The sequence below is a fragment of the Ascaphus truei genome, chromosome 4 (genome assembly GCF_040206685.1).
Source record: "Ascaphus truei isolate aAscTru1 chromosome 4, aAscTru1.hap1, whole genome shotgun sequence".
Lineage (NCBI taxonomy): Eukaryota > Metazoa > Chordata > Amphibia > Anura > Ascaphidae > Ascaphus > Ascaphus truei.
Genome location: NC_134486.1, coordinates 242,807,740 through 242,834,739, shown reverse-complemented (window position 1 = coordinate 242,834,739; position 27,000 = coordinate 242,807,740). Strand labels below are relative to the sequence as shown.

Here is a 27,000-nt window from a genome sequence, read left to right as displayed (position 1 = left end):
CTGGTTTCAATCACATTCCTGCTTGCTAGCTGATGATTACTGCGCATGCGTCTATAACTTCACCACTGCTTGCTTGCAAAGTTCAAGAGTCAGTGATCAAAAAAAAATTTTCTTGTCATTTTTTATTTTTATTTTCTCCACAAGCCTGCCTAAACCATCTTGATATTACGATATTCAATCTGTGCTGTAGCTTTTGACTGCGACACTGTGCGTTTGACTACACATGGTTGATTTGTTTGGTTTTTATGTATTTGGGGGTGTGGGGATCAAATTATTATGATGACCTGCCTGTTGAAAATATGTCATGTCTTTGAACTACAATACAGCTAATCCTTCATGCAGCTTCAGCCCCCTCTCCCCCGCAGACACACAAAGGGCTCACTCAAGGATTGCAACCTCTTATCGACACCTCTCCAGAACCATTCCGTTTCTAAAGCTTGTCATTGTGCTTTTAATCGTCCCTAGCCGAGCATCACCTCTCTGCGCCTGCGTGTAATCCTCTTTGGGAAGAGAGCTACATAGCTGATGAATACTGCGCATGCGTCTATAACTTCACCACTGCTTCCTCCCAGACAACCTACCCCCGCCCGCCGCCACAAGCACACCCGCTCCCAGAAGCACACCCGCTCCAAGAATCCAACCTACATACGCTTGCATCGATACGGTGCCCGACATCATCCTGCGCGAGTTGCCACCAGCACTCAGGGAGAAGTATAGGGTGATGAGTGCTGGTTCACCCCAGAAGTATGGCATGTTAATTTTTAAGCACCACGTGTCCTACTTGGTGTACTGTGGGTGGGCCAAAAATGTAAACTACGAAGGAAATCGTGAAAAAAGGGCACTTCCTGAAAATTTAAGAAGGACTATTGTGGAGGAATTGCGGCGCTATTTTTCAATTTCAGATCCTTTAATGAAAATCGTTCGAGACTCCATTAATGGCATTTTGCGTCATACACGGCATCGGCCCTGGAAGGACAATCTGGTGGGAATCGAATTTGCGTGACTGTTCAAATGTTGATTAATTTTAGACTTGTTTCTTGTTTTTAAATTATATTAATAAAGAAATGTTTTTACTTACACAAGACCTGCGCGGTTCCAGTCCTCGAGGGCCGCGAACAGGCCTGGATTTCAAGATTATCCTGAGGGCCGGGCCTGTTTGTGGCCCTCGAGGACTGGAGTTGTGCAGGCCTGACTTACTGTACTGTACACCATCCTACTGTAAATGTTTTGACTATGTACTTAAATTAAGGAGATGTTGCTTGTTTTAACTTGTATTAATAAAGAAATGTTTTTTTACTAACACCATACTGTTGTGCTGTAAATGTTTTGACTTTCTGTACATAAATGTTTTCACTAGCAGTAATCCATAAACCTGTTAATGTTGTGAATTGCTGTACACTTTAAATGTTTTTAAATTGTATTTGTAAATAAATGTTTTTGTACTTACTCCACCAATAAAAGAAAATTTTGATTTGTTTTAAATTGTTCCATTGTCTCCTTTTATACTGTAACAAAATACAGTGTTTCTAGAACATACAGTACTGTCCAGGCATACTGTACAGTACTGTACTGTATACTGTAGGCATGCTCAGTACTGTACATCACAAGAGTATTAAAACAATACATGCTGTATGGGTATAGAATACACATATGTACTGGAATACATGTAGAATAAATGCATACTTTTTATTTTTCGGGTTTATTATACAGTATATATACATATATAAAAAAGTATTGTATACGGTCTGAAAACAACAGCATACTGTTTCAGGTTTTCTATGAAGCTCTCAGTTACAGTATTCTATCCTAATCAATAACAACGGCCACTAAACTGTATACTCCGGTACGTGGTGTTTTAAATCCGATTCAGCAATGTGCAGGCATTGTTACACAAAGCGATATTAACCATCGTAATCCCTCCATTTGCCGTTTTCCGCATAAGATGACAAAGTTTTCTTTTCTGAGGAAAAACAAAAGTACAAGTTTTACTGCAATGGTCAGTCAGTCCCCTAAAGAAGTTCCCACAGTCAGTCCCACCAATAATTTTCTCGGGGGGCATCTCCTGTTCACATGCGCATGCGCCTACTGTAGATGTGATGACACGCATATGCGTTTCAAGAAGGTTCCAATGCGCATGCGCCTAGCTTTCCACCAATTGTGCAGTATCTACTGTAGAAGCTGCTCAGCCAATGATATTGCTTACAGGAGAATCGCTTGACTGTGCATTGATATTGATATTTCAAAAACAGAATAAAATACGGCAACATTACTCACCATAGACTGTGCCAATCAGCTGGCGCCGAGCCACTGCCAGTCCCGTATTCTTGATTATACACATAGTTGACAGGTGCCAGCGGATGAGACTGGAAATCGCTTTGGTACATGCAAGCTTGCTGGAATCTGTACGCGAAATCTGGCTCAGGCTGCAGGTATCCGGCGGGGACAGACAGCAAGGGTTGCCATCACCAGGTTTTCACTGACGGTCGGACCGTTATTGGATGCTGGCGCGGTCGCTGGCGCTTTGCTTGCCAGCGACTGACGTTTCTTAGTTGGTTTTAACATGACCTTTCGCCTTTTGAAGTCTCCATGATCAAAGATACGGGAAAAATCTGGTGATACACACCAATATCCTCCAATAACACCGGTATCAATACAAAAAAAACACGGATCGATACATAACTTTTTCCTTATTGCACGCTTCCACACATGAGCATCTGGTAAAAATTTGTAAAAGTCATATTTTTCGATAAAATACTGATAAATTTGACCAACTGTTGCCATCTTATCATCTGTTGCATTAATCGAGGCCCATATTAAATAAGCGTACGTTCTGACGGGTTTTTGGAACACGGACTGCAGAGGTGCACTCATGTCGGGACTCTCAGGACAATAAAACACCAGACACTGTGCATGTATTTTTTAATATGAAAAGCCTAAATTGATACATTATTGTAACTTCTTCAGTACCAAGGCCTATTTACAATGGACCACTGTGGTATTTTTTTAAACACCTGCAAGTCGACACATTACTGAAGCGCATGTGCATTACAATTCATGAATATCTGCCACCTGGCGGATACGCGAAGAATTGCAACCAATTAAATCCGAACCATTATCAATAAACACATCAATAAACACATCAACCACGGGTGATGCCGGCATGAATGCAACATGAATGTGGTATGAATGTGGTATAAATGTGGTATGAATGCGGCATGAACGTGGTGAAGTGCGGTGACGTGCGTGGCATTCGGAAAAAAAAACCGAAATTTTTTGGAGATGTTGGAGAATAAAAGGGGCCGCGGCTGTATATAGGGCCCGTTCCTTAACTGAAAACAATAAATGGTGACAGGACATCCTTAAAACACATAACAATAAACACAAACCTATTTACAGGACTCACGGTGAGGCTTCAGTCTGAAATCTGAGAAACCTGGCTCTAGAATATCAAATGGAGCGATATATACCCTATCTCCCTATAGTGGCATCACTGGTCACGACATACAAACAAGTCTATTGCTTTCTGCGCAATCATCCTGCATCACAAGGGGGATGTGAATAACCTGAGTGATCCCATGCAATTAACCCATTAACCCCTTACACTAACTAGTAGTCAAAGGAAGGGGTTACAAGAAAAATGCATCAAATTATACTAAATGAATACATTAACTGAATTTGCAATGCACATTTGCTTGATGCTTGGCGAATCTGTTCCGAACTTAAGCCCGCGCTTGTAGTGCCGGCGATGGCGACGCGACCAATGACGTCACCCGTCGCCTTTGCGAAAGTTGCATTTAAAGTTTAGGCGACGTCGCTGGCTACAAGGCCAGTGGGGTCAGAAAAGGGGGAGGACAGAGGGACGGAGAAGCTCCTGATTGGCCGCAAGGGGAGACCGTCACCGAAAAAAATCAAATATCAGTGGCTACCAGATTTTTGGTAGCACTGTCGCTCCGTTGTCGTCGCGTGCACTATAAACGCTGACAATGCATTTGTTTTGACGCGACATAGTAGACTATAAGTGCAGCCTTACTCGGCTGCGACTTTATCAGCATCTCAAAAAGGGCACGTTTAACATTTACGACCTGAGCTGAAAGTTTCCATATTAAACCGGCAAAGCGAGATTTCTAAAAACATATCACTATTATAATATTCTATCAAAATGACATTTGAATAGAATCATTTTGTTTTCAGTTCGCTTTTATTTATTAACCATTTTACCCGCTAAACATACAACTCATGGGAACCTACATACAGTTTGATTGCGACAAATCTAATACAGCGTGCTTTTCCTGGTAATGTACAGGTTAATAAGAGCTTCAATCAGACTTAGAACTATGCAACTAATTTTGACAGATTTATTATAAATCATTCTTCCTGGTACAGGTTATTAAGAATTTATTTTAGTGTTAGGACCTTACTAGGGCTTACAACACTTTGGCCAAAGGGTTAAACTATTCAAAAGATATATATACAGTGTTCGACAAACCTATACATTTGCTCACCCCGGGCGAGTGGATTTAACATCGTGGCGAGCTCCTATTGGCCCAAGCAGCACACGTGTGGTACTAGGTGGCGAGTAGATTTTTTTGTTCGGAGAGTAGATTTCTTGGTGATTTGTCGACCACTGTGTATATATAGGCACTGTACCGTGTATCTGTGTTAATGTGTAGCACTGAGCTCTGTCTGTGTTTCATGTTCTGTCTCTGGTTTTAAATAACCATTATACCTGCTGCTTCAATGATTAACAAAAAAAGATGTGTGGGTTATAATTTGGGCCAGAGAGCAACTCTGCTTCAGGCATCGTTCCTAAAAATAAACAGTTTAACAAAGGGTATTAAATGCAATTGACATCACAAACGGTCTCTATTAAATTCTATTTGCAGCAAGTTTATCACTGAAAGCTACAATTGTCTATTGTCACGCAAAATAATCTTCCACTGCATATTAACAGTATTCCCAATATACAGACAGGTATCGGCAACAACATGCATGTGTTTGATGTGTCGGACAACAACATTGGGCAAGTCTCATTAGGATTCCTCTTAATAAACCTTATTATCTTCTGACTGGGGAGCTCCCTTGTATTATGTATGGTAGGAGCCTGAAGGAGTCTCATTTCAGGTTAGACTGGAATTCAGAAATGCATTTTCAAGCTGTCAGTTATTGTTTTGAAATGTGATCTGTGCTATACTCCTAAATAATAACATTGGGCGGAGGGGCTGTTTTATTATTTGTGGTCACTAAAAAAAACGTTTGCATGTCACCGCTGCATCTTAGGGCTCCAGTCCCACTTTGCAACCTGTATTGGATTCACAACAATGCAAAAGAACTTTCTAGAACCCTTAATAATGAAATCATAGTTTCAAGTAGCAGTCCTGCATTAACAGCATTGTAAATAGGGGGATTCTTTAAAGTTAACCACGTTATTTTCAGCTACGGGGCCCCACTGTTACCAAGACACCTCAGGTGTAATTACTGGTGTTTTTCTAACCTTCAAAATGTGGCCACCACATTTGGCAGGTCCCGCAGGCCAATAGGAAACTGCGGCGTCATTGATTGTGGCTCCCTAGGCATGGCCATTTAAATGCCCTGGGAGAAAGCTGGTAACTACACTGAGAAGTATCTCGGGAACCTGGGGATGTCTGCTTTTTGGACCCAAAAACCTAAATAAATAAATAAAAGGTCCTCCACCTCCGAATCAAAAAATCAAATCACAACAACCAGTCAATAAATTCTGCAAAGTGTGAATGGTGCAGACCCGGAGTGATCGCACCGAAAGCACTATTGACTTGAATGGGCCTTTCCGTGTGGCACTATCCACACTTTACAAAATAAGCACTGGCGTGTATATGTTCTGATCCATTTCTTGCTTTTCATTGTTTCAAAATCTTAATTTCTCCTCTGTTTATGATTTCACTGGCATCAGTTCTTACCATGGCAATCTGTTTTAGTGTGTGTGGCTACAAGAGCGAAGAGTGGCACTCTAAAGTGGTTAATAATAATCTGTGTGAATAATTCAAGTGAATAACTTCTTAAAGTCTTAATGAGGTTCAAGTGAATAGATCAATAAGTGAAACACAAACTAAGTGTGTAAAAACAATACAAGTGATAAATCACTAGTGCATTTAATATGGTATATAATATTTGTGAAAACAGTGAAAATGTTTAAAAAAAAAAATGCTTGATAACAATATACTGTACTCTTCCTCTCGAAACCCTGGATCAGGATATGTTTCAAATATCATCCACAGTCGATATCCAAAAGAAGCAGGAGATGTGTCTCCAAAGGAGAGAAAGAGAACTGACATGGAACAGTATTGCAGGATAAAATAGATTTAGAGATGGGTGAAAACCTCCAATGTTTTAACTCACAATTTAAGAGAGTAAAATGGGCATATCCCAAAACTGTGGCAAACGTGGGTGGATACGCTCTCAATCCAGCAGGACCCAGGGACAGAAGTGAGACCAGGACAGTGCAGATGCTACTTATAATAAAATGTATCAATGAAAAAGACCCCCTGAAATGAAGGCTTACATCAGGCTAATCTGTTTAAAACATTGTACGATTACAAGAGGATACCTCCGTGACTCCCAGGATGAGTTACGGTCTCACCCACTCCAAGTCTCCACCGCTTCCGCTGTCGTCACTTCCGGGTTCCAGGTTCCGGGAACCCCATGACGTGGATGACGCTTCTCCCAGCACCGGTCCTCTGCTCTGAACTGCACTGCTGTACCAGATGGCGGACTCAACGAGTTTCGCTGTAGTGTCACTTCGTCAGGAGTTTGTGTGTGTGGATGGCAGCAGCCATTTTACTTTGCATTGAGTCCAATTGCTATCAAATGTTATCTACTATTTACTAAATAAAGGAGAAAAATTACTGCCACGGTAAAAAGAAAGGAGACATTTATTTTTCTTATGGTTGAATACAGGGGATTTCTGCCTTTAAGCAGCAATACTACATTTCCCCCTCCTACAATTTTGTTAACCTTATTTTTATATGTAAAGCACGTGACAATGTATCATTCTAACATTCTTACCTAAGCTGGTGCTCCTGTTCTAAAATCCTGATTGTGTACTTAACGAAATAGCTGCCTTGTAACTTTGGGCTACAGTCTGTGAAATGCTGCAGCAGATATGCAACATTATATTACTACTGTAAGAGTAACACATTGTTACAGCTTTCAGAGTAATATAGACTCTGCTGTTTGGAACACAGCATCAGATCTGTTTGTGATACTTTGTTGTCAAAGGGCAAAGCTCAAAAAGGTGCATGTCAAAGCCTGTATCAAAAGAGGAAGCAACTATGACTTTCTAATTGGTTGCTGTTGCAACCAAAGAATGCACTGTACAATAAAAAAAAATTAAACATGGCAGGAGTTAAAAAAAAGTAGTATCTAATAAAACAGAACTGATTAATCATTTTAAAAAAAAAACAATAGTATTTTCCATGTTTTGCTGCTTTAAGGGATTATAGATAAATTAGTTTGTCATACTGCAGTCATTTTAAAACTGCCCATTTTGAAGGAATATATTAGGAAATTCACAATAGAGGTCCTATTTGAGAGACCTCCAAAAATAATTTTCATAAATATTTCCCTGGAACCAAAGACCCTAGAAAATGATAGTTATGTGTGCGATTGGGTAGAAAAAGTAAAGGAAATATCAATAATAATCAAATTTCTTGAACCGTCTTAGGAGGGCAACATCCAAAGCACTATTACATATACAGCACTCTGATTTTACTTTTGTAAATGTATATTTAGAAATCATATAGGGCCTTACTCTAGCGTATATTGTCCAAATTTGCAGTTCAGTCAATTTTCGCATTTAGGTCAATAAGGATTTTTTCGCTAACAATATCAAGAATGGCCACTTTGGACTATATGGAATTGCCCCCTTTATCAGTATTTCATCTAGAGATATCATTAGGTATTACAGTATAAAAAGAAAATGAAAGAATCTCAATAGTCTCTAAAAACAGACCTAGATTTACGCATGTGTTTCTTGCTAAGGGGCACATGTGGTCCCTTAGGTGTACATATTCAGCCACCATTATAGCATTGATTACCCCTTTCCACTGGTGTGGGTTTGAAAGCTCTATAGTGTGATTTTCGATTCAATATATGAAGCTGCAAGATACAAAATAGCACAGTTTTGTCTTACTGCACGATAACGGTTGTGATAACGTTGACTATATCTGTATATGCGTTGGCTGGTTCTGTAGTTTAGGTTACACTTATTTAATGTAGAACAGGGAAAAAACGAAGCACCAAGTCCAGCTGTAGAATAGCAATAACACCAACAGGGATACGTACCAAAAATAAGCTATTTAATAGGATCCAGGCAAAGTAACAAACACACCTACGCGTTTCGGACCTCTACAGTCCTTTATCAAGGTGAATACAACCATAAGTTATGGAGCGCCATTTATACTCACTTAACAAGCATGTAGCCCAATCGCGGAGCATATCCGCATACGTCACGCGGGTCGCGTAGATGACCTCTGACCCGTGACGTATGGTCGCGTGGTTACGCTGCATAATGCGTGCCCCGGTAGTCGCGCCATGCGCGAAGGAGGTGGGAGAATCACTGCACGCGCATGAGCACATGCACACGATGCTAGTGCCTCCCACTTCTTGAAAAAATAGCGCATGACGTCACTCCGTCACAGACATGTGACCAAAAAGGTCAAATGCTAAGCGTAGCTAGGCAACCGAGCCCAGTGCGTCCTGGAGTATGTTATACAAAACAAACACATCTTTATTAACATAAACAAAAAAAATATAAAAACACTTTTAATGAGGAAAAGCATAATAATGACAAAACCAATTAAGAAATGAATTAAAAACAATTAGAAGTAACCTATGATAACAGTATTTCAAGATCCTCATAGTTAGGTTGTATGATATTGTAAGGGCATAATGGAGACATCTTATAATAACAAATTGGTATACATAAAGTGTAAGCTCCACAGCCCAGAGAGATGATGAAAACAGAGACCTTCTTTGCAATGTCTACATAATGAATATGATTTATATACATATCTAGAGTTTGACAATCTAATACATATTTAACATATAGTCTATTTAATCACACACAGAAAAAAGTGTCTGCGCAAAGCTAGGTATCAAACAGAAGAGTACCAATATCCCAATCTGAGTTTAAACCATAAGGGATACGTGTTTGTAAAGTAAATATCCAATATAGTTCTCTTCTGTTTAAGATACCTAGTCTATTGCCACCTCTGATCGGATTCGATATATGTTCAATACCCTGAACACACAAATTGTCTGAGTCACCCATGTTACAGTGACTAAAATGTTGAGATACGGGATGACTCAAATCTTTTTTAATAATTAGTCTCAGGTGCTCGAGTATACAGACTTTTAAGTGTCTAACAGTCCTACCAATGTACTGTTTCCCGCAACCGCAACTTAACAAGTATACCACAAAATTGGTATCACAATTGATAAATGAATTCACATAATATTTTTTACCAGTTTTAAAAGAAACTAAATCTTTTTTGATATCCATACAGTATGTTTGCAAATTTTACATTTTGAACATGCATAGTTACCCTTAGGTAATTTCTTGATCACTGATTTGTCTGAAGTGAACAAGCTGCCAGATACAAAGGTCGCAATGGTTTTGGCTTTGCTGAATACTATCTTAGGACCCTCGTCGTATATAGTTTTTAATAAAGGATCTGCTGCTAACACTCCCCAATGTTTATGAATGGATTCTCTAATGTTTTTAGATTGATTGTTATGTTGAGTAACAAAATATGGAAATTGGAAAGATTTTTTGTCTTTCTTACTTTGCACTCTTTTGAGCAAAACAGATCTATCCAAATTTCTCACCTCCCTGAGTGTCTTTTTTGAGATTGTTTTTTGGATAACCTCTAGCTTCAAAACGCTCCATCAGCTCCTCGGATTGTTTTGCAAAGTCCTCATCATTTGTACAAATTCTTCTTAATCTAATGAGTTGGCTTTTTGGTATTCCTTTTAACAAGGATTTGGGGTGGCAAGACATGAAAGATCTTGTTGATGAAAATAGAGATACAAATGATATACCTTCCTCTTTTCTAGGTAGACGATCCTCAGGTTTGAGGAAAAAATCGGTGTTCTATCCGTCACATATGAAAGGGCCCTGCCTAACTGCGTTTGAGCAACTCATTGAACGAGATCTATCTATGTTAGCATAGGGCTACACATTTTCAATTAAACCATTACAATACAGAGCAGACAACCTCACTCATGGCGAAAGATCGGCCATTAATGCATTAAAAGCCAATAACTTTCTTGTCATCAAGGGGGCCGACAAAGGGGGCGCTATCGTTGTGCTGAACAAATCAGATTACAAAACTGAAGCACTTCGACAACTTAATGATAGTTCATCGTACATCTCACTTAGAGGAGACCCCACAGCAACATTCATTAAAGAACTGAGAAACCTCTTAGATGAGGGAGCCATTCTAGGCGCACTTGATGACAAAGAGCTTGAATACTTGTTTTGCCCTTATCCTATCATTCCCATTTTTCACCATCTCCCAAAGATCCACAAGACATTGGTCTCCCCACCTGGGAGGCCAATAGTCGCTAGTATTGGATCTTTGGGAGATGGTGTATCCAAATATGTTGATCACTTCCTGCAGGCCATAGTGCAAACACTGCCATCATATATCAAGGACAGCGGTGATCTTATGATTCAACTTGACTCCATCACATGGGAAACAAATTTCATTTGGCTTAGTCTTGACATCACATCATTGTACACAGTGATAATACATGAGCATGGGCTGGCAGCTGTCAGATTTTATTTACAAAAAACAGAACTTTCACCTGCACAGAGCACGTTTATTCTTAATGCAATTCAATTTTTGTTAACACATAATTACTTTATGTTCGATGGGGATTTTTATCTCCAAACACGTGGTACCGCTATGGGTACCAGCTTTGCCCCATCCTATGCGAATTTATTCCTAGGATGGTGGGAGTCGGTCCACGTGTTTGGAGAAAGAAATCCCTATAGACACTTTATCACGTTTTACAGGCGTTATATTGACGACCTTATTTTTATTTGGCACGGGGATGCACATTCTCTTTCTTTATTCACAGAATATTTAAATAATAATGAGTTTAATTTGAAATTCACTTCACTCACAATGCTCACCATATTCACTTTCTAGATTTATTTCTTTCAGTTAATATGCACAAACAAATTATCACTACGGTGTATCGCAAAGAAAATTCACGCAACACATTTTTGCGAGCTGACAGCTGCCACCCCAAATCCTTGTTAAAAGGAATACCAAAAAGCCAACTCATTAGATTAAGAAGAATTTGTACAAATGATGAGGATTTTGCAAAACAATCCGAGGAGCTGATGGAGCGTTTTGAAGCTAGAGGTTATCCAAAAAACAATCTCAAAAAGACACTCAGGGAGGTGAGAAATTTGGATAGATCTGTTTTGCTCAAAAGAGTGCAAAGTAAGAAAGACAAAAAATCTTTCCAATTTCCATATTTTGTTACTCAACATAACAATCAATCTAACAACATTAGAGAATCCATTCACAAACATTGGGGAGTGTTAGCAGCAGATCCTTTATTAAAAACTATATACGATGAGGGTCCTAAGATAGTATTCAGCAAAGCCAAAACCATTGCGAACTTTGTATCTGGCAGCTTGTTCACTTCAGACAAATCAGTGATCAAGAAATTACCTAAGGGTAACTATGCATGTTCAAAATGTAAAATTTGCAAACATACTGTATGGATATCAAAAAAGATTTAGTTTCTTTTAAAACTGGTAAAAAATATTATGTGAATTCATTTATCAATTGTGATACCAATTTTGTGGTATACTTGTTAAGTTGCGGTTGCGGGAAACAGTACATTGGTAGGACTGTTAGACACTTGAAAGTCCGTATACTCGAGCACCTGAGACTAATTATTAAAAAAGATTTGAGTCATCCCGTATCTCAACATTTTAGTCACTGTAACATGGGTGACTCAGACAATTTGTGTGTTCAGGGTATTGAACATATATCGAATCCGATCAGAGGTGGCAATAGACTAGGTATCTTAAACAGAAGAGAACTATATTGGATATTTACTTTACAAACACGTATCCCTTATGGTTTAAACTCAGATTGGGATATTGGTACTCTTCTGTTTGATACCTAGCTTTGCGCAGACACTTTTTTCTGTGTGTGATTAAATAGACTATATGTTTAATATGTATTAGATTGTCAAACTCTAGATATGTATATAAATCATATTCATTATGTAGACATTGCAAAGAAGGTCTCTGTTTTCATCATCTCTCTGGGCTGTGGAGCTTACACTTTATGTATACCAATTTGTTATTATAAGATGTCTCCATTATGCCCTTACAATATCATACAACCTAACTATGAGGATCTTGAAATACTGTTATCATAGGTTACTTCTAATTGTTTTTAATTCATTTCTTAATTGGTTTTATCATTATTATGCTTTTCCTCATTAGGAGTGTTTTTATATTTTTTTTGTTTATGTTAATAAAGATGTGTTTGTTTTGTATAACATACTCCAGGACGCACTGGGCTCGGTTGCCTAGCTACGCTTAGCATTTGACCTTTTTGGTCACATGTCTGTGACGGAGTGACGTCATGCGCTATTTTTTCAAGAAGTGGGAGGCACTAGCATCGGGTGCATGTGCTCATGCGCGTGCAGTGATTCTTCCACCTCCTTCGCGCATGGCGCGACTACCGGGGCACGCATTATGCAGCGTAACCACGCGACCATACGTCACGGGTCAGAGGTCATCTACGCGACCCGCGTGACGTATGCGGATATGCTCCGCGATTGGGCTACATGCTTGTTAAGTGAGTATAAATGGCGCTCCATAACTTATGGTTGTATTCACCTTGATAAAGGACTGTAGAGGTCCGAAACGCGTAGGTGTGTTTGTTACTTTGCCTGGATCCTATTAAATAGCTTATTTTTGGTACGTATCCCTGTTGGTGTTATTGCTATTCTACAGCTGGACTTGGTGCTTCGTTTTTTCCCTGTTCTACATTCTGAGTACTGTCTACGGATGCACATTCAACCCTGGACATTGGAACTGAACTGGACTTGCTGCTTATGGTGGATGAAGATTCCCAAGTGAGTTCGTTCCTTTTTGCCCTTATTACAATATAGTATAGTCATAGGATGTTCCTTCTACCGGTCACCTGCTGGTGTCATTGACATTTCCTTACTACCTGGTCTGTGGGATTGTCATTACCGGGCTACATTCCTAGAGACACTATATATATATATATTCATTCAAGGGTTGTTTTCCTGTTATTTACTCATCTGGCTTAAGTATTGTCTTGAGAGCACCACACACATTTTTTTTTTTTGATAGTACACTTATTTAATGTTAGACTTTTTATTTTAATGGGTGGAAACGAAAAGTGACACACCTATAGCTCTCACTTGCACAATCTTGATGGATGCAAGAATATAAACACCGTGTGATGTTTGAGAGACAGGAACAGGCTTGACAATCATTGAATGTGAGACATAAAAGGATGGACTTTTATCATTATTGTATGTTTGTTTTTACAAACTCCTTTGAAGCCTAAATGAAACTCTAACTACAGGTATATGGTCACTCCCTTTAAATGCTATACTATACAGTCAGATACGTAATGAATCATTACAAAGAAGAGTAGGTAGGCGTAGGAATGTGCGAATATCTTCAACCTTGCTTCACAATTTTTTATCCATTTGTTACCTTATTTCATAAAATGTTTGCAAAAGTTCACACGTTTGTAAATGCACAAATACGCACCATGGGGATCCAGACGTCATGCAGGGATATTAAAGGATGAGATACTGTTCTAGAAGGTTAGGTTCCAGGAAGACATGAGGAAAGGAGTACCTACTTTATTATGTTATAGACAATTATATATTAACCTTGTTAGTTACGATCCCTAGAGAAGACTAATGGAGTCCAGACCAGTTGCTAAGTGAAATGGTATGCGACAGAGGGCCTCAGCAACGAGGATTCCCGGATCCCGGCGGATCGGCTTTGACATTTACTGGTTGAAGGATAGACAAGAGTTGTCGTAAATGGAACTTTTTCAAGTTGGGCTAAAGTTGTGAGTGGAGTACCTCAAGGATCGGTATTGGGACCCCTGCTTTCTAACGCTTAATTAATGACCTTGAGGTTGGCATAAAGAGCAAAGTCTCCATCTTTGCTGATGACACTAAATTGTGTAAGGTAGTTGTAGAATCAGATTAGGGTGTAATTTCTCTTCAGAAGGACTTGGAGAGACTGGAAACTTAGGCAGGTAAATGGCAGATGATGTTTAATAAAGATACATGTAAGGTTATGTATTTGTGAAACAAGACTAAACAGGCAACTTACAAATTAAATGGGGATAAATTGGGGAGTCCTTGATGGAGAAGGATTTAGGAGTGCTTGTAGACAGCAGGCTTAGCAATAGTGCCCAAAGTCATGCAGTAGCTGCAAAGGCAAACAAGATCTTATCTTGCATTAAACGGGCAATGGATGGAAGGAAGTAAACATAATTATGCCCCTTTATAAAGCATTAGTAAGACCACACCTTGAATATGGAGTACAGTCACTCCATAGAAAATACATTATGGAATAGAAAAGGTGCAGAGAAGAGCCCCCAAATGAATAAAGGGGATGGACAATCTAACTTATGAGAAGCTAGCTAAATTACATTTGTTTACATTAGAAAAGAGGCATCTAAGAGGGGATATGATAACTATATACAAATATATTCGGGAACAATACAAGAAGCTTTCAAATGAACTATTTATCCCAAGGGCAGTACTAAGACACAGGGTTCTTAAGGTTAGAGGAAAGGAGATTTCACCAGCAACAAAGGGAAGGGTTGTTTACAGTAAGGTCCATTGGAGACCCATGGAGACTGATGGCAGATACAATAGATATGTTCAAAAACGGTTGGACATATTTTTAGAAAGCAGAGGTATACAGGGATATACTGTACAGTACCAAATAAGTAAACATAGGAAGGCTGTTGATCCAGGGAGAAATACAATATTTGGAGTCAGGAAGGAATTTATTTTTCCCCTTAGGAAATATTAGATGATATTTCACTAGGGTTTTTTGTTTTCCTTCCTCTGGATCAATATAGTGTACAGCAAGTACAAATATAGGATACAATATCTGTCTAAATTTAGCATAGGTTGTACTTTATCAACGTATGTCTTTATTCAACCTCATCTACTACTGTATGTAACTATGTAAAATTCCTCTCAGGCTGAGATGGAAGTAGCAGTTACTATGAAGGTCAAGATATTGGGTTCCGTATATCGGATACGCTAGGATCCCCAGTGGGACTAGTATTACCGATAGAATGAGAAGATATGTCCCAGACCAATGAGGAAGGGGGCTCGGGTCTTAGCACAGTAAAGGAACAAGATATGTACCTCCACTTAAGTATTGAGTGGGCACTGATGGAAGAACCGTATTCATGTAGGTCTGAAATAAAATACAATGCAACATTGTCAATATATGGATGAATGGTCCCGTGTTTGGGGACACGAATAAATGACAGTTGTGCTATAAAAGTTCCTGGCGCACATTATTTTACAACCTCGCTACCCAGCCGCCTGAATCCCAGCACCGCATGTCAAGTTAAACCATGCATAGTAGCCATATACTGTACACATCACACCGATGTAACTTCCCTAGGAAGCCAGGTAGGCTGGGTTACATAAGTACACACTCTTGATATAACCACATATCCATACACACCAATACATTTTAATATTAGTGTGATGCAAAGCAAAAATACTTGAAAGTGTGCCGCGAGCATCAAAAGGTTGCGAAACACTGGGCTAATACATTTTAAAATATCATACAGTAAAAGTGTCACGGGAGACCAGGCTAAATACACCTTTATACCGGGATCTGATCATTGAGCAAAGCTAATAAGTAACATAAATTGTAATTTATTCCATATAAACAGGAAAACACATTGAATTACAATAGACAGAAAAATATACACTTACTGGGGGTCTGGGGTTGACAAACTGACTTTCCTAGTTGAAATATAGTCTTTAAAACAGTCCAGTGCTGAAGTGGGCACTTAGAAAACATTCCAGTTTAAAAAGTCCTGCAACCTTCCTCCTTGCAATCGCAAGCAAGGCGTCTCTGGGCCCGGTCCGACATATTCTTGCCCTTATGGCAAATTGGACTTCTAGAATCACTTGGAAACACATGGAACACCCAAGAAAGAACAACAGCACAGAGAGTTCTGGGAGGGTGACAAGCTGTCTTATACACTTCGGAAAAGGCTGTCCCACAAAGTGCCTTCCAACCAATGGCATGAGAATTTCATCCCTGGCCACTCACACACTTTGCCAGGTTTATAAACCTGGCCTCTGGCTTCAGAATAGTGAGAGAGCATGTGCACAAAATGCCATCTTGTCCTCTCACTATTCAAAACCCCCCACCGGCTCAATGCCACTGTCTGGGCAAGTTAACAGGGACCCTTTGAATTGAGGATATCGGTGCTACAGTTAGCCCTCCTTGCTAACAAAGGGTTTACACCTCCAGGCATCTCTTAGGCTTTCAAGTCCTGGCTTCCTCGCAGACGCATAGGCACCGAGCCTGGTAGCTATGACTTCGAAATCCCACAGTTCATTTACAGGTTATCAATATATATACACATTAAACTATACCCATTTAATAAAATATATTGTGTCCTGTCTTCTGTGTGCTAAAAGTTATGAGTTCCTATTCTGGTATCATGAATGGAGCGAGTGTATATTCCCTACAAATCACTAGCCTCATTCCTGGCACAAATTAGAAAAATACTTTTAAACTTTTTAAAACAATGCAAACAGGCTCAGCTTTATAACCTTAGCTCGAGCATCTTCCTGAACCCCTACTCTAGGCTCAGGATACCTGCGCATGTATGTGGGTACCTCTGCTATATTGGGGAATTCTTGCTATACTAAGGACTCCGTCTATAACGGCAGATATATTTTAACCCCTCCATATCGGTTTACCTTGTCTGGAAGGTGCTGCAGCAGGGACTCTGGCGGCGTGTCATAAGAACGTTTCCAGGGTCCGAGGTTGGCGGAGTAATGCGCTTAGCTGTATCCGAAGATATCACTCAATCACCGGATACAACTTTTGGGGTATCCCCTAACTCCGGAACCCTGCTACATAGACACATTCTGCAAAGACTTTCTCCGCCAAATCCATCCTGCAACTTACAGCCTAGAAATCTCCCGATCCCAGCAACGGCAAAAATCACATCATTCTTTAATGTTGCAAAATCCGTATACTGTTGCATTAATACATTTTTGACATCTGGGTCCCAGAGCTGACACTCTAAGACCCTAACACACAGGTCAGGGTTTGACCTTTATTATAAACCTGGTTAACCCCTTTACGTCACAAAAAGTTTTTTTTTTTTTTTTTAGAATGTTTATCTGGCAAAGTTTGTAAATATTGATCTTTACTTTGAATTTTAATGCAGATCGTGATGCCCTAGTCCCTCCCTTGTTATGTCTCCTGTTGTCTTAATTAATTATTTGAAATAAAAAAAAAAAAGACTAAAAATATATTAGTGAGGTGGAGCAAACCAGATTGACAATCACTAGTGAAAACAATGGAAAATGTCCAGGCTTAATTTAAAATGACTTATACAGTATAATTACCAAGTTTTAACCTGTTAAACATATTAAAGTGATTAATGTAGTTCAATTTGATTCTTAATTGGAAGCAGCAGTAAACATTTTAGAGCTAATGATTAACATTCTTATTCATCTCTGTAGAGACAAATATAACTTTAGTAGCCACGGTAAATCTTGGGATGAACAAATGGGAGTATTAATCATTACACAGATGATGTCAGTCTGAAGACAGACAGGTGAGAGAAACATGCACTTTAAGATTGAGATATGGAGATTGTAACGACTTAAAGAGGCAATCCAAGACTGCAAATGTTTTTTTTTTTTTTTTTTAAATATACAGTAAGTTTGAAGCAGGGGGTCACTGGAGCTGAACCCGGTTAATTTCAGCTTCGGGGATCCCTGCTTCCGGCGATACTTACTACCAAATTAGGTGCCGTAGCAGCTCTTCATAGCTGCCAGGGTTCACAATATGTCAGCTGTTTAAAGATCTCGGGCCCTACGGGAACCTAGGAAGCCATGATGTCGTTGGTGCGGCTTGCTATTGCCAATGTGACGAGGGAGCTATAAACATTAAAGCCCCACTTGTTCAGCTGGAGCAGCTACCGGCACATACTTCGGATGTGCTGTATCTCCAGAAGTAGGGGTCCCGAAGCTGAAATCAATGGGTTTGGCTCTGGACACCCCCTACTACAATGCTACATAAGAAAAAGCAACAAAAAATGTGCCATCTTGGATTGCTCCTTTAACAGATTTATGCTAAAATTAATCATGCGTAAATGTTTAAGATAGAAAGATGGAGGTATCTATCTCAATGTCTTCTTGTGACGGTGCTCGTCTCTCATCAGGAAGATGAGATCTCTCAATCCACGCGACAGGCAAAAGGTCAGGGCAGGAGGAGGCAGCAAGGTCTGGGTCAGCAACAGGGAAATCCAATGAACAGGGTAGCCACGCCACACGGAAGGCTCAGGAATGGGGGGAACAGGAACTAGAGCCCAGTGTAGCAGGAACACAGCTAAACACATACAATGCTCAGGCGGGGACTGGAGTCACTGGCTGCTATTTAAGCCCTGGACCAGGTGCAGCCAATAAAGCAGGCTGCCAGTAACCAAAATGGGGAGAAGTAGCGGCTCAGTGAGTAAAGACACTGACTGGTACTGAGTGTGAAGCAGGGGAACCTGGTTCATTTCCTAGTGTCGGCTCCTTGTGACCTTGGGCAAGTCATCTTATCTCCCTGTGCCTCAGGCACCAAAAAATATAGATTGTAAGCTCCACAGGCAGAGACCTGTGCCTGCAAAATGTCTCTGTAAAGCGCAATGTAAAACTAGCAGCGCTATACATGCTATTATTATTATGTCCCCAGCAGCCAGGTGAGGGCGGGTTCCAGCCAAAGCCTGGACCCCTTACACTTCTACAGCACATACACAGAGCGACCCTGCTCCTATGCGCTTTGTTGGTATGGGATATGTTGGTTCAAGGACAAACACGAATAGGCAGTGGCGGATTTCCCATTAGGCCTGGGGAGGCAAAATTTGGGGATGGCAAAAATGTCCGCCCCCATATACTTTTTCAGCGTTCTGGGGCTTTATGGGAAAGCACTTAGCTGTGGCGCGCGCCTCCTTACCTGCCACCCTCCTCCTGAACCGTCACCAAGTGACATCACACGGCGTCTTGTTGCCATGTGAAAGCGTCGTTGCAGCGTCAAATGACGTCATGACGTGGCAACGTGATGCCACTTTGGTGACATCCGCTGCGTAATTTGACGCTGCGGCTCAGGAGGAGGGGGGCGGCAGGTAAGGGGCACGCGACACAGCTGTACCGTGGGGCGGCAGGTAAGGGGCAAGCGACACAGCTGTACCGTGGGGCGGCAGGTAAGGGGCACGCGACACAGCTGTACCGTGGGGCGGCAGGTAAGGGGCACGCGACACAGCTGTACCGTGGGGCGGCAGGTAAGGGGCACGCGACACAGCTGTACCGTGGGGCGGCAGGTAAGGGGCACGCGACACAGCTGTACCGTGGGGCGGCAGGTAAGGGGCACGCGACACAGCTGTACCGTGGGGCGGCAGGTAAGGGGCACGCGACACAGCTGTACCGTGGGGCGGCAGGTAAGGGGCACGCGACACAGCTGTACCGTGGGGCGGCAGATTTTCAAATCCACCACTGCGTTTAGGACTATAAATCGTGGTGTTACTACATTTAGGAACCAATGCAGATCATTATTATTATTTTCTTTAGAATAGTTTATCAGTTTCACATTTTGTTCACTTCTTGAAAGTGTAAATACAGTGTTTCAGCTGTTCTACGAGTTCTGATATGTTATTCTTTATAAAGCAGAGCTTACAATTAAAAAATCAACACGCTGACCATGTCACATCTTTTATTAGTCAACCTCAATTTAATTCTAATGCAAAATGATATTAAACATGTATTTTAAAGGCATGCATTTTTAGTTTCACACTGGGAAACCATTTCCTCCTTCTTTTACAATGGTTTTATATAATATAGTTAACGCCATCACAGAGAGAGAAAGATCATAACAATGTTGAAAGCTTAGGTCTGTGACATATCCAATAGCAAAAAGAATAGTAACCCATAAAAGAAGAGCCATCGGTTCCCAAATAAATGTCATGAAACAAAGTGGTATCCAAATGTAAGTCACGCATAATGGTCGTCAACATTTGATTGGGAATTCAATGGTTCTCCTATTGAAAAAGGTGCAGAAAACACAGACTATAAAGAATAATGTTCAAGTCCACCCTCGAGCATGGATAACTTTTTCTTTGCATCACAAAAATGAGTAAAACACATGCTTTGGCATATCACTTGACTCCGTACCTCATTAAGCCTGGCTTACCTGTAATGGTTGGTAATGAAGCAAGCTGAAGCCTTAAGGGAGTGCTCATTTAAATGACATTTTGAAGCTAACACTATACCTTGCATGTGCTGATTTACATTTTCTCACACAGATAATGTCCCCCGGAACGTCAAGGTGTGCAGTTTAAATGCTGTATGATACTTTATAGGCTGGGTCAGTAATGGAAGCACTTGAGTATTTTCTGTCCTACTGCTATGCGAAGTTGAAATCCATTTCTCGGATAATAAAAAGTAGTATAAGGTTTTTTTTGGTTGTCATTGGTGGATTTAGAAAAAAAAAAGTGGAGACTAAATAGTTGTTGGCATGTTTCACAAAAATGATAACTTTTCATATAACTGTGTTCAGTGAATCAAGTTATGTTCCTGAAGCCCAGTCAGTGAATCTGCAGGTGACAACGTCACTCTCTGCCTGTAGTAAGCAGCTTCAAAGCCTTCTGCAGATTCTGCACAGCGGTGCTCACGTCCTCATATTGTAACGCACTCCCGGCATACTTGCAGTATTTCTGTGCTCTAGCGAAGTCTTCGGGTGTCAAGCGAACATCACCTGCTGAGACAGAAAACACAAATACAGTCATCTGTGCACAGAAGAGCACACTCCACATTCAAATCTTGGAATACTACTTTATTGTGTGGTGAAGAGTGGAGGCAATTAACACAAATCACTAGTATTATTTATTAATCACACCATTTTTTTTTTAACAATTAACCAAGAAGCAATACTATTCCTTCTGGCACCTTAAGGTTCATTCACTTGAACGGGCTGTATGATGTTTTATGGTATGACACAGCTTAGCAAATATGGGCCAAAAGTGCAGTCAACGCTTTACACCAGAAGAGGCCCACTCCAGTCTTCAAGAGCCACAAACAAGACAGGATTTAAGGATATCCCTGCTTCAGCACAGGTGGCTCAATCAGTGGCTCAGTCAACAACTGAGCCACCTGTGCTGAAGCAAGTATATCCTTAAAGCCTGATCTGTTGGTGGCCCTTGAGGACTGGAGTTGGCCACTGCTGCTCTACACAGAGGGATTGAACGCATCAAGGCAAACCAATCAATGCATTTGCACTCTTCGTACTGCTGAATATGCTCCTCTCTGTGTAAAAGGAAGCGTGTTAAGAAAGTTTTTGTTTCTGTACATTTGTTGCAGAACGCTGGCCAGATGGGCACACAGGAGTTGAGAGCTATTTGGAGTTTTCTATGCAAGTAAAGAGATGTAGGTCCTATTAAATGCTACAGTAGTTGCCTAACAGCTTTATTTACACTGTCAAGATTGCTGTTGCATACACGATAACTGTAATTTTGCAGTGTGGTCAACTGACTGCAAACTACTTAAAGTGATCTTCATCACTAAAGAAAACAACATGTGACAATGGGATGAAGGAGTAGATCATTTGTAATGTTTACTGCCTTTGAAGCCGTGAACCTGGTTTAAAGCTCAATGTCATAACTCCCTGTGAGTTTTTCCAAGATATTCATTGCAACACTTGGCCATTCACCGAAACTTGCTGCTGCATTTCCCCGTTGATGAACTACAAACCCAACTAGAAATGATGCACACTACAATGATTTCTATCACTTGTTTAATTTCCATTACAACTATTAAAACACATCTTGGATTATTAAGCAAACGAGTCTACATTGCAATAGCGATCAAGCATGTCATAGATTATCAAGCAAACGTTAACTTGTGTAGAGAGAGAGCTAGGTGGTTTTACTTTAGTGCAACTATTTTTTTAGTAGGACTGCCTTAAAGGTTAATTTGATGCAGCACGCTGTGTGTGCACCAGATATAGCTTGTTTATATCAGCATTCAATCAAGGTGCGTGAGCATTCTAATCTTCACCTAGGCAAGGTGTGCTGCTTGTTTTGTCTCAGTGCCACTCATGTTTCAGAATGACTTTTAAAATAGATGCTCCCATTGTTTGCTTCTCTTTTATAATTAGAAAGCTAATACCTTTGAGAAAGGTTTGGCCTTCAGGTGTGACAGATGAAGGAGGCTTTTATTCTATTGTAAATGTTACTACCTGCACAGTACTAGACAAGGGGAAACCCTGTCACATGCATAAAACATTACACCCTGGGGCGGTTTCCCATTGGTCTTGTGACTAAATATTTGTTCCGTTGTATGTTAAATGTTTGTGTGGGGAAATCCATCCTCCATTACCAAAAATAGAGGACGGTTTCTAAAATACTCCATGTCCACAGTTAAAAGGAACAATGGCTAAAACCTGCAGGGATGTTATCAAACGTTTAATACCATAAGCTCTCAGACTTTGTCATAAAAAGGCCTTTGTAAGCAATGGAAAAACCTCTAGGCTTATCAAATTTCAGCCGCACTAAATGGTATTGCAAAGACTGTTTACAAACTAGCTGCTTCCAATGCTGCTTTAAGTGTATCATTTCCTATTTTTAGAATTGCTTTCAATGTTTGATGCAGCTCTACCTGAGCCAGCTCTTCAAGAAACAACTGAAGTCTATTTTTCCTTTAACATTTTGTGCTGTACTGTACAGTATGTCCAGGAATTGTTTGTCGGTATTGTTCTACTGCAGGCGTTCCCCTGAATTCAGTCCTTTAAAGCAAGCAAGGCCATGTTTTCAAAGCAACACATACACAAGTTGTCTTATTGATATTTAAAGCTAGGCTTATTTAATGTAAGAGTTAGAGAAAGCCTTTCCTGTTGAGTACTCTTGATTACTGAACTTGGGGAACCCTGTCCAAATATAAAGGATTGAATTTATGATTAGGACAAATAAAAGAACAGTGATCTGCACTCTTGCAATGCATTCATATGAACGTTTTTACATTGTATGGCTGTCTCCTTTAATTTATTTAATTTTCTCCAGATTCTGTCATTTCATATGTAATGAATATGATTATTGTTACGGGAAGACAGCTATTATTACATTCAAATCTTTCCCTTTGGTGTTCTTGTAATCTCTTTCATCCTTGTGCTGTTTTTCTGTTCTGACTCAAACAGATTCCATAACATTGCTCTTTCTTTTATTATATTGTATATGTTAATATTTCAATTGAATAAAGCCAGACTGTTTAATAGAAAAATATTGGCAATCAATCAAACAGAGCAAAGCTGATTGGCAGGGTAACAAAGCTCATAGGCAAGAGGGGAGGGGGGGAATATGCCAAATACGACAAGGTCAGCACCTCTGCAACTCTTAAGTTGTGTATTTCTCCCCAAAGAAGATTTTACTTCCAATTATTTGAGTAGAGCTGACCTCTTCACCAACACTGCAAAGCAGCTTCACAGCATACTGAAAATGGGTCTAAGTTTCAAAAGATCCACTTCAACATTTCTGGCACATGCTATGATGTGTATAACCTATAAACAGCACTGCACAGCACATCTCAACTACACCGCAGGAAGCTAGAGTAAGTACCATGTTCTTGCTCTGCACTGAAGCAGACTGTTATATTGTAGGTCACATTCCAAGATGGTTCAATTAATGAGGCCGTTCAAAGAGCGATTGCCAATATGGCAATACTCTAAGCATCTAGAACAGGGCGGCCAGTGTACACCCTGCTGGGAGCTGGAGAGTCAGGACGGAGAAGCTCATTCTTTGTAAAACAAGCAAGGCTTCAGTTCAGCTCTTACTGGAAGCAACTAATCTTGTTTTTATAGGACCAGCTCTCAATTGCCGTTTTGTTACATTTAAAGCCTTTTATTTCTATCTAAGTGCCAATCAACATGACTCCAAAAAGTATTATTTTATTCAGCTTTCAACTGATTGAATTAGGACAATCAACACAAATTAAAACAAAAAATACATATCTATACTGTGTGTGTGTGTGTGTTTATATATATATATATATATATATATATATATATATATATATATATATATATACACACATACATACACACACATACACTGATCTATATTTGTTGCTTTCACTTTTTTTGTGGGTTGTCAAACTGAATCTTAAAAAAACCCAACAACTTTCTTTGATTATTTAATTTAGTTTCAGAAGTACCAAGGCACGTTTCTCTGGCTGTGGTTGGCACAAACGTTGTGTGTGGGTGTATATGTGTATATATATATATATATATATATATATATATATATATATATATATATATACATATACATACATATATATATATATATATATACACACACACACACACACACATATATATATATATATATATATATATATATATATGTGTGTGTGTGTGTATATGTGTATATGTGTATATGTGTATATGTGTATATGTGTGTATATATATATATATATATATATATATATATATATATATATATATATATATATATATATATGTACACACACACACACACACACACACACACAATGTTACAGAAATAGAGACCCCTTTCGTTTTTCATCTTAAAGGGGTTTTTATATATTATAGTATATAAGAAGCACAATGTAGAAAAATCAACGGATGTTAATCAAATTGATGTCATAGTATTATGTCAACAAGTACCAGATACACTGTGGTTCATGTTCATTAAACGAAAAATAGGAGTTTTTCTCTGTAGCTCATAAATGTGTTAAATTGTTGTAATTGCTCTAGTACGGAGTTCCTTGGTGAGTAGCGTGTTAGAATTTTTTTAAAATAAAATAAATAATCTAATCTGAAATACTAAGATTACTATAAAGTTTGAGTTCAAAGTATGGCTCCAGTATGTTCAAAATGTCCTCCTCCTGCTGCTGAAGCACGCGCCCGAAGACGAGAACGCCACTGTCTCATTGCATAATCGATAACACGTTGAAACAGCTGCTCCCACTCATGAATGATGCAAATTAGTTCTCCTCAGTCCTCCTAGCGGCCATCCGTTATCAGGAAACATTATGTGTAAGCGTTTTGGACCATAATTCTTGCTCATCTTCTTCGCTAAATACCATGTCGTAACCATGCACTTGATGGGGTCATCGTGCCATCACCAATTCCAAAGACTATTTATTTGATTATAGAACATTCTTAAATGTAATCTACTGTGACAGACATATACTTGCTCCAATTTTCATGAAAATGTAGTGATTTTTCTGTAAGCTATGACGAAAAATAAGAGGTCCAATTTTTTCTAAACACAGTGTATATACTGTATGTATGGATGTATGTATATAGAAACACACACACACACACACACACACACACACACACACACACACACACTTATTGGGAACATCAATTTGTTGGGTAGGAATTGAAGTAGTGATTCCAGTCTAGGATTTCTGTCTGCTCTAATGCAGACAAGCTAGCCAATTACAGCTGGATCCTTGCCATTATAATCCCAGGTGTTTCAGTGTTTCTGGTTGCAAGCCGATTTAAAAAACCACCATTCAGTCCTCCTCCAGCCTTTACATATGTCCCAAAAATAATATGGTAGGTACGAGAAAATACAAATCTATCCAATTCAATAAATTGCTGACACATCACTACACGGTCTATCCTATTCATAAAATTCAGCAAATATTATGTCAAATAATACATATAAAATAGGATTTTAAATCAACTTTCCCTACATCAATGGAAGGTCAGTTGCCCGTTCTGCTTGCTTAATTTGTGTTAATGACTCTTAATATGTTTATTTGGTAAGTTACTGTAGAGTTAATATTTTAGCAATTTCATTAATTTGAAAAATAATTTCCCCTTTAAATTCTCTTACGGTGGCACATACTGTATGGATATCAGGAGTTTCACCCTCTTATCAGATAATGCAATTATTTGTATTGCTTTCTATAGATTATATTCACACAGAATTATTTTTTTCTGACAGGGAAATGTTTTCTTTTGTTTTGGCATCAATTGCACTAAAGTTACCCCGTTCGATTTTACAACATTTGTCAAAATATCTTTGTAAAGAATGCCTAGTTGGGAATATTTCCACATTTATAAATGTTACAAACCTGTGCTTCTAGCTTTTGCTTCCTATAAAAAACACAAGATTTAACAGTGCATTTCATTCAAACATCACTAGAGTCTTATTGTGCTTAATTTTTCAGAAGAAGACTGTTAATGGTTTTTATGTCTATAAAGGCCTGTTCGATAATCCCACACAAGCATTGTATTATTTAATCTGTGTGAGAGGTGTTAAATCAGGGGTTGGCAAAGTATGGCCCATGGGCCACATACAGTCTGCAGAACGTTGCCTGCATCTCGCCACCCGTAGAGACCCGCTTCCCGGACTTACCTGTGGTGCGGGCAGCAGCAGCAGGCGGTGGGGGAGTCAGCAGCACGGCTGGAGCCCAACAAGGCTGGTCTATCACGGAAGTTAGGGCCAATCAGAAATCGGGCCCAAATTCTGTAATCACCACCTGGGTGGGTTTCAGCTGTGCCACTGTCTGCTCCGCTCACACCACAGGTAGGGGCCGAAGGAGAGGGAGGGAGAGGAGAGTAAGTGGAGAGAAGGGAGAAGGAGATTGAGAGGGGGAAGGAGAGGAGAAGGCGAGTTACAATGAGGGGGAGAA

At 39.7% G+C, this 27,000-nt stretch overlaps 1 protein-coding gene across 2 annotated transcripts in view; it reads right to left on the bottom strand.

Annotated features, from left to right (window-relative positions):
• Positions 1 to 20,033: 20,033 nt before the first annotated feature.
• VTA1 (vesicle trafficking 1) overlaps positions 20,034 to 27,000 on the bottom strand; it is a 76,772-nt gene continuing 69,805 nt past the window's right edge. Inside the window, exon 6 of one of the 2 annotated variants that reach the window (XM_075597106.1) lies at positions 20,034 to 21,094. In XM_075597106.1, the coding sequence (XP_075453221.1) occupies positions 20,946 to 21,094 (149 nt within the window). In that variant the 3' untranslated portion in view covers positions 20,034 to 20,945. The remainder of the gene's footprint in view (positions 21,095 to 27,000) is intronic. The other variant, XM_075597107.1, reaches the window with a different exon arrangement.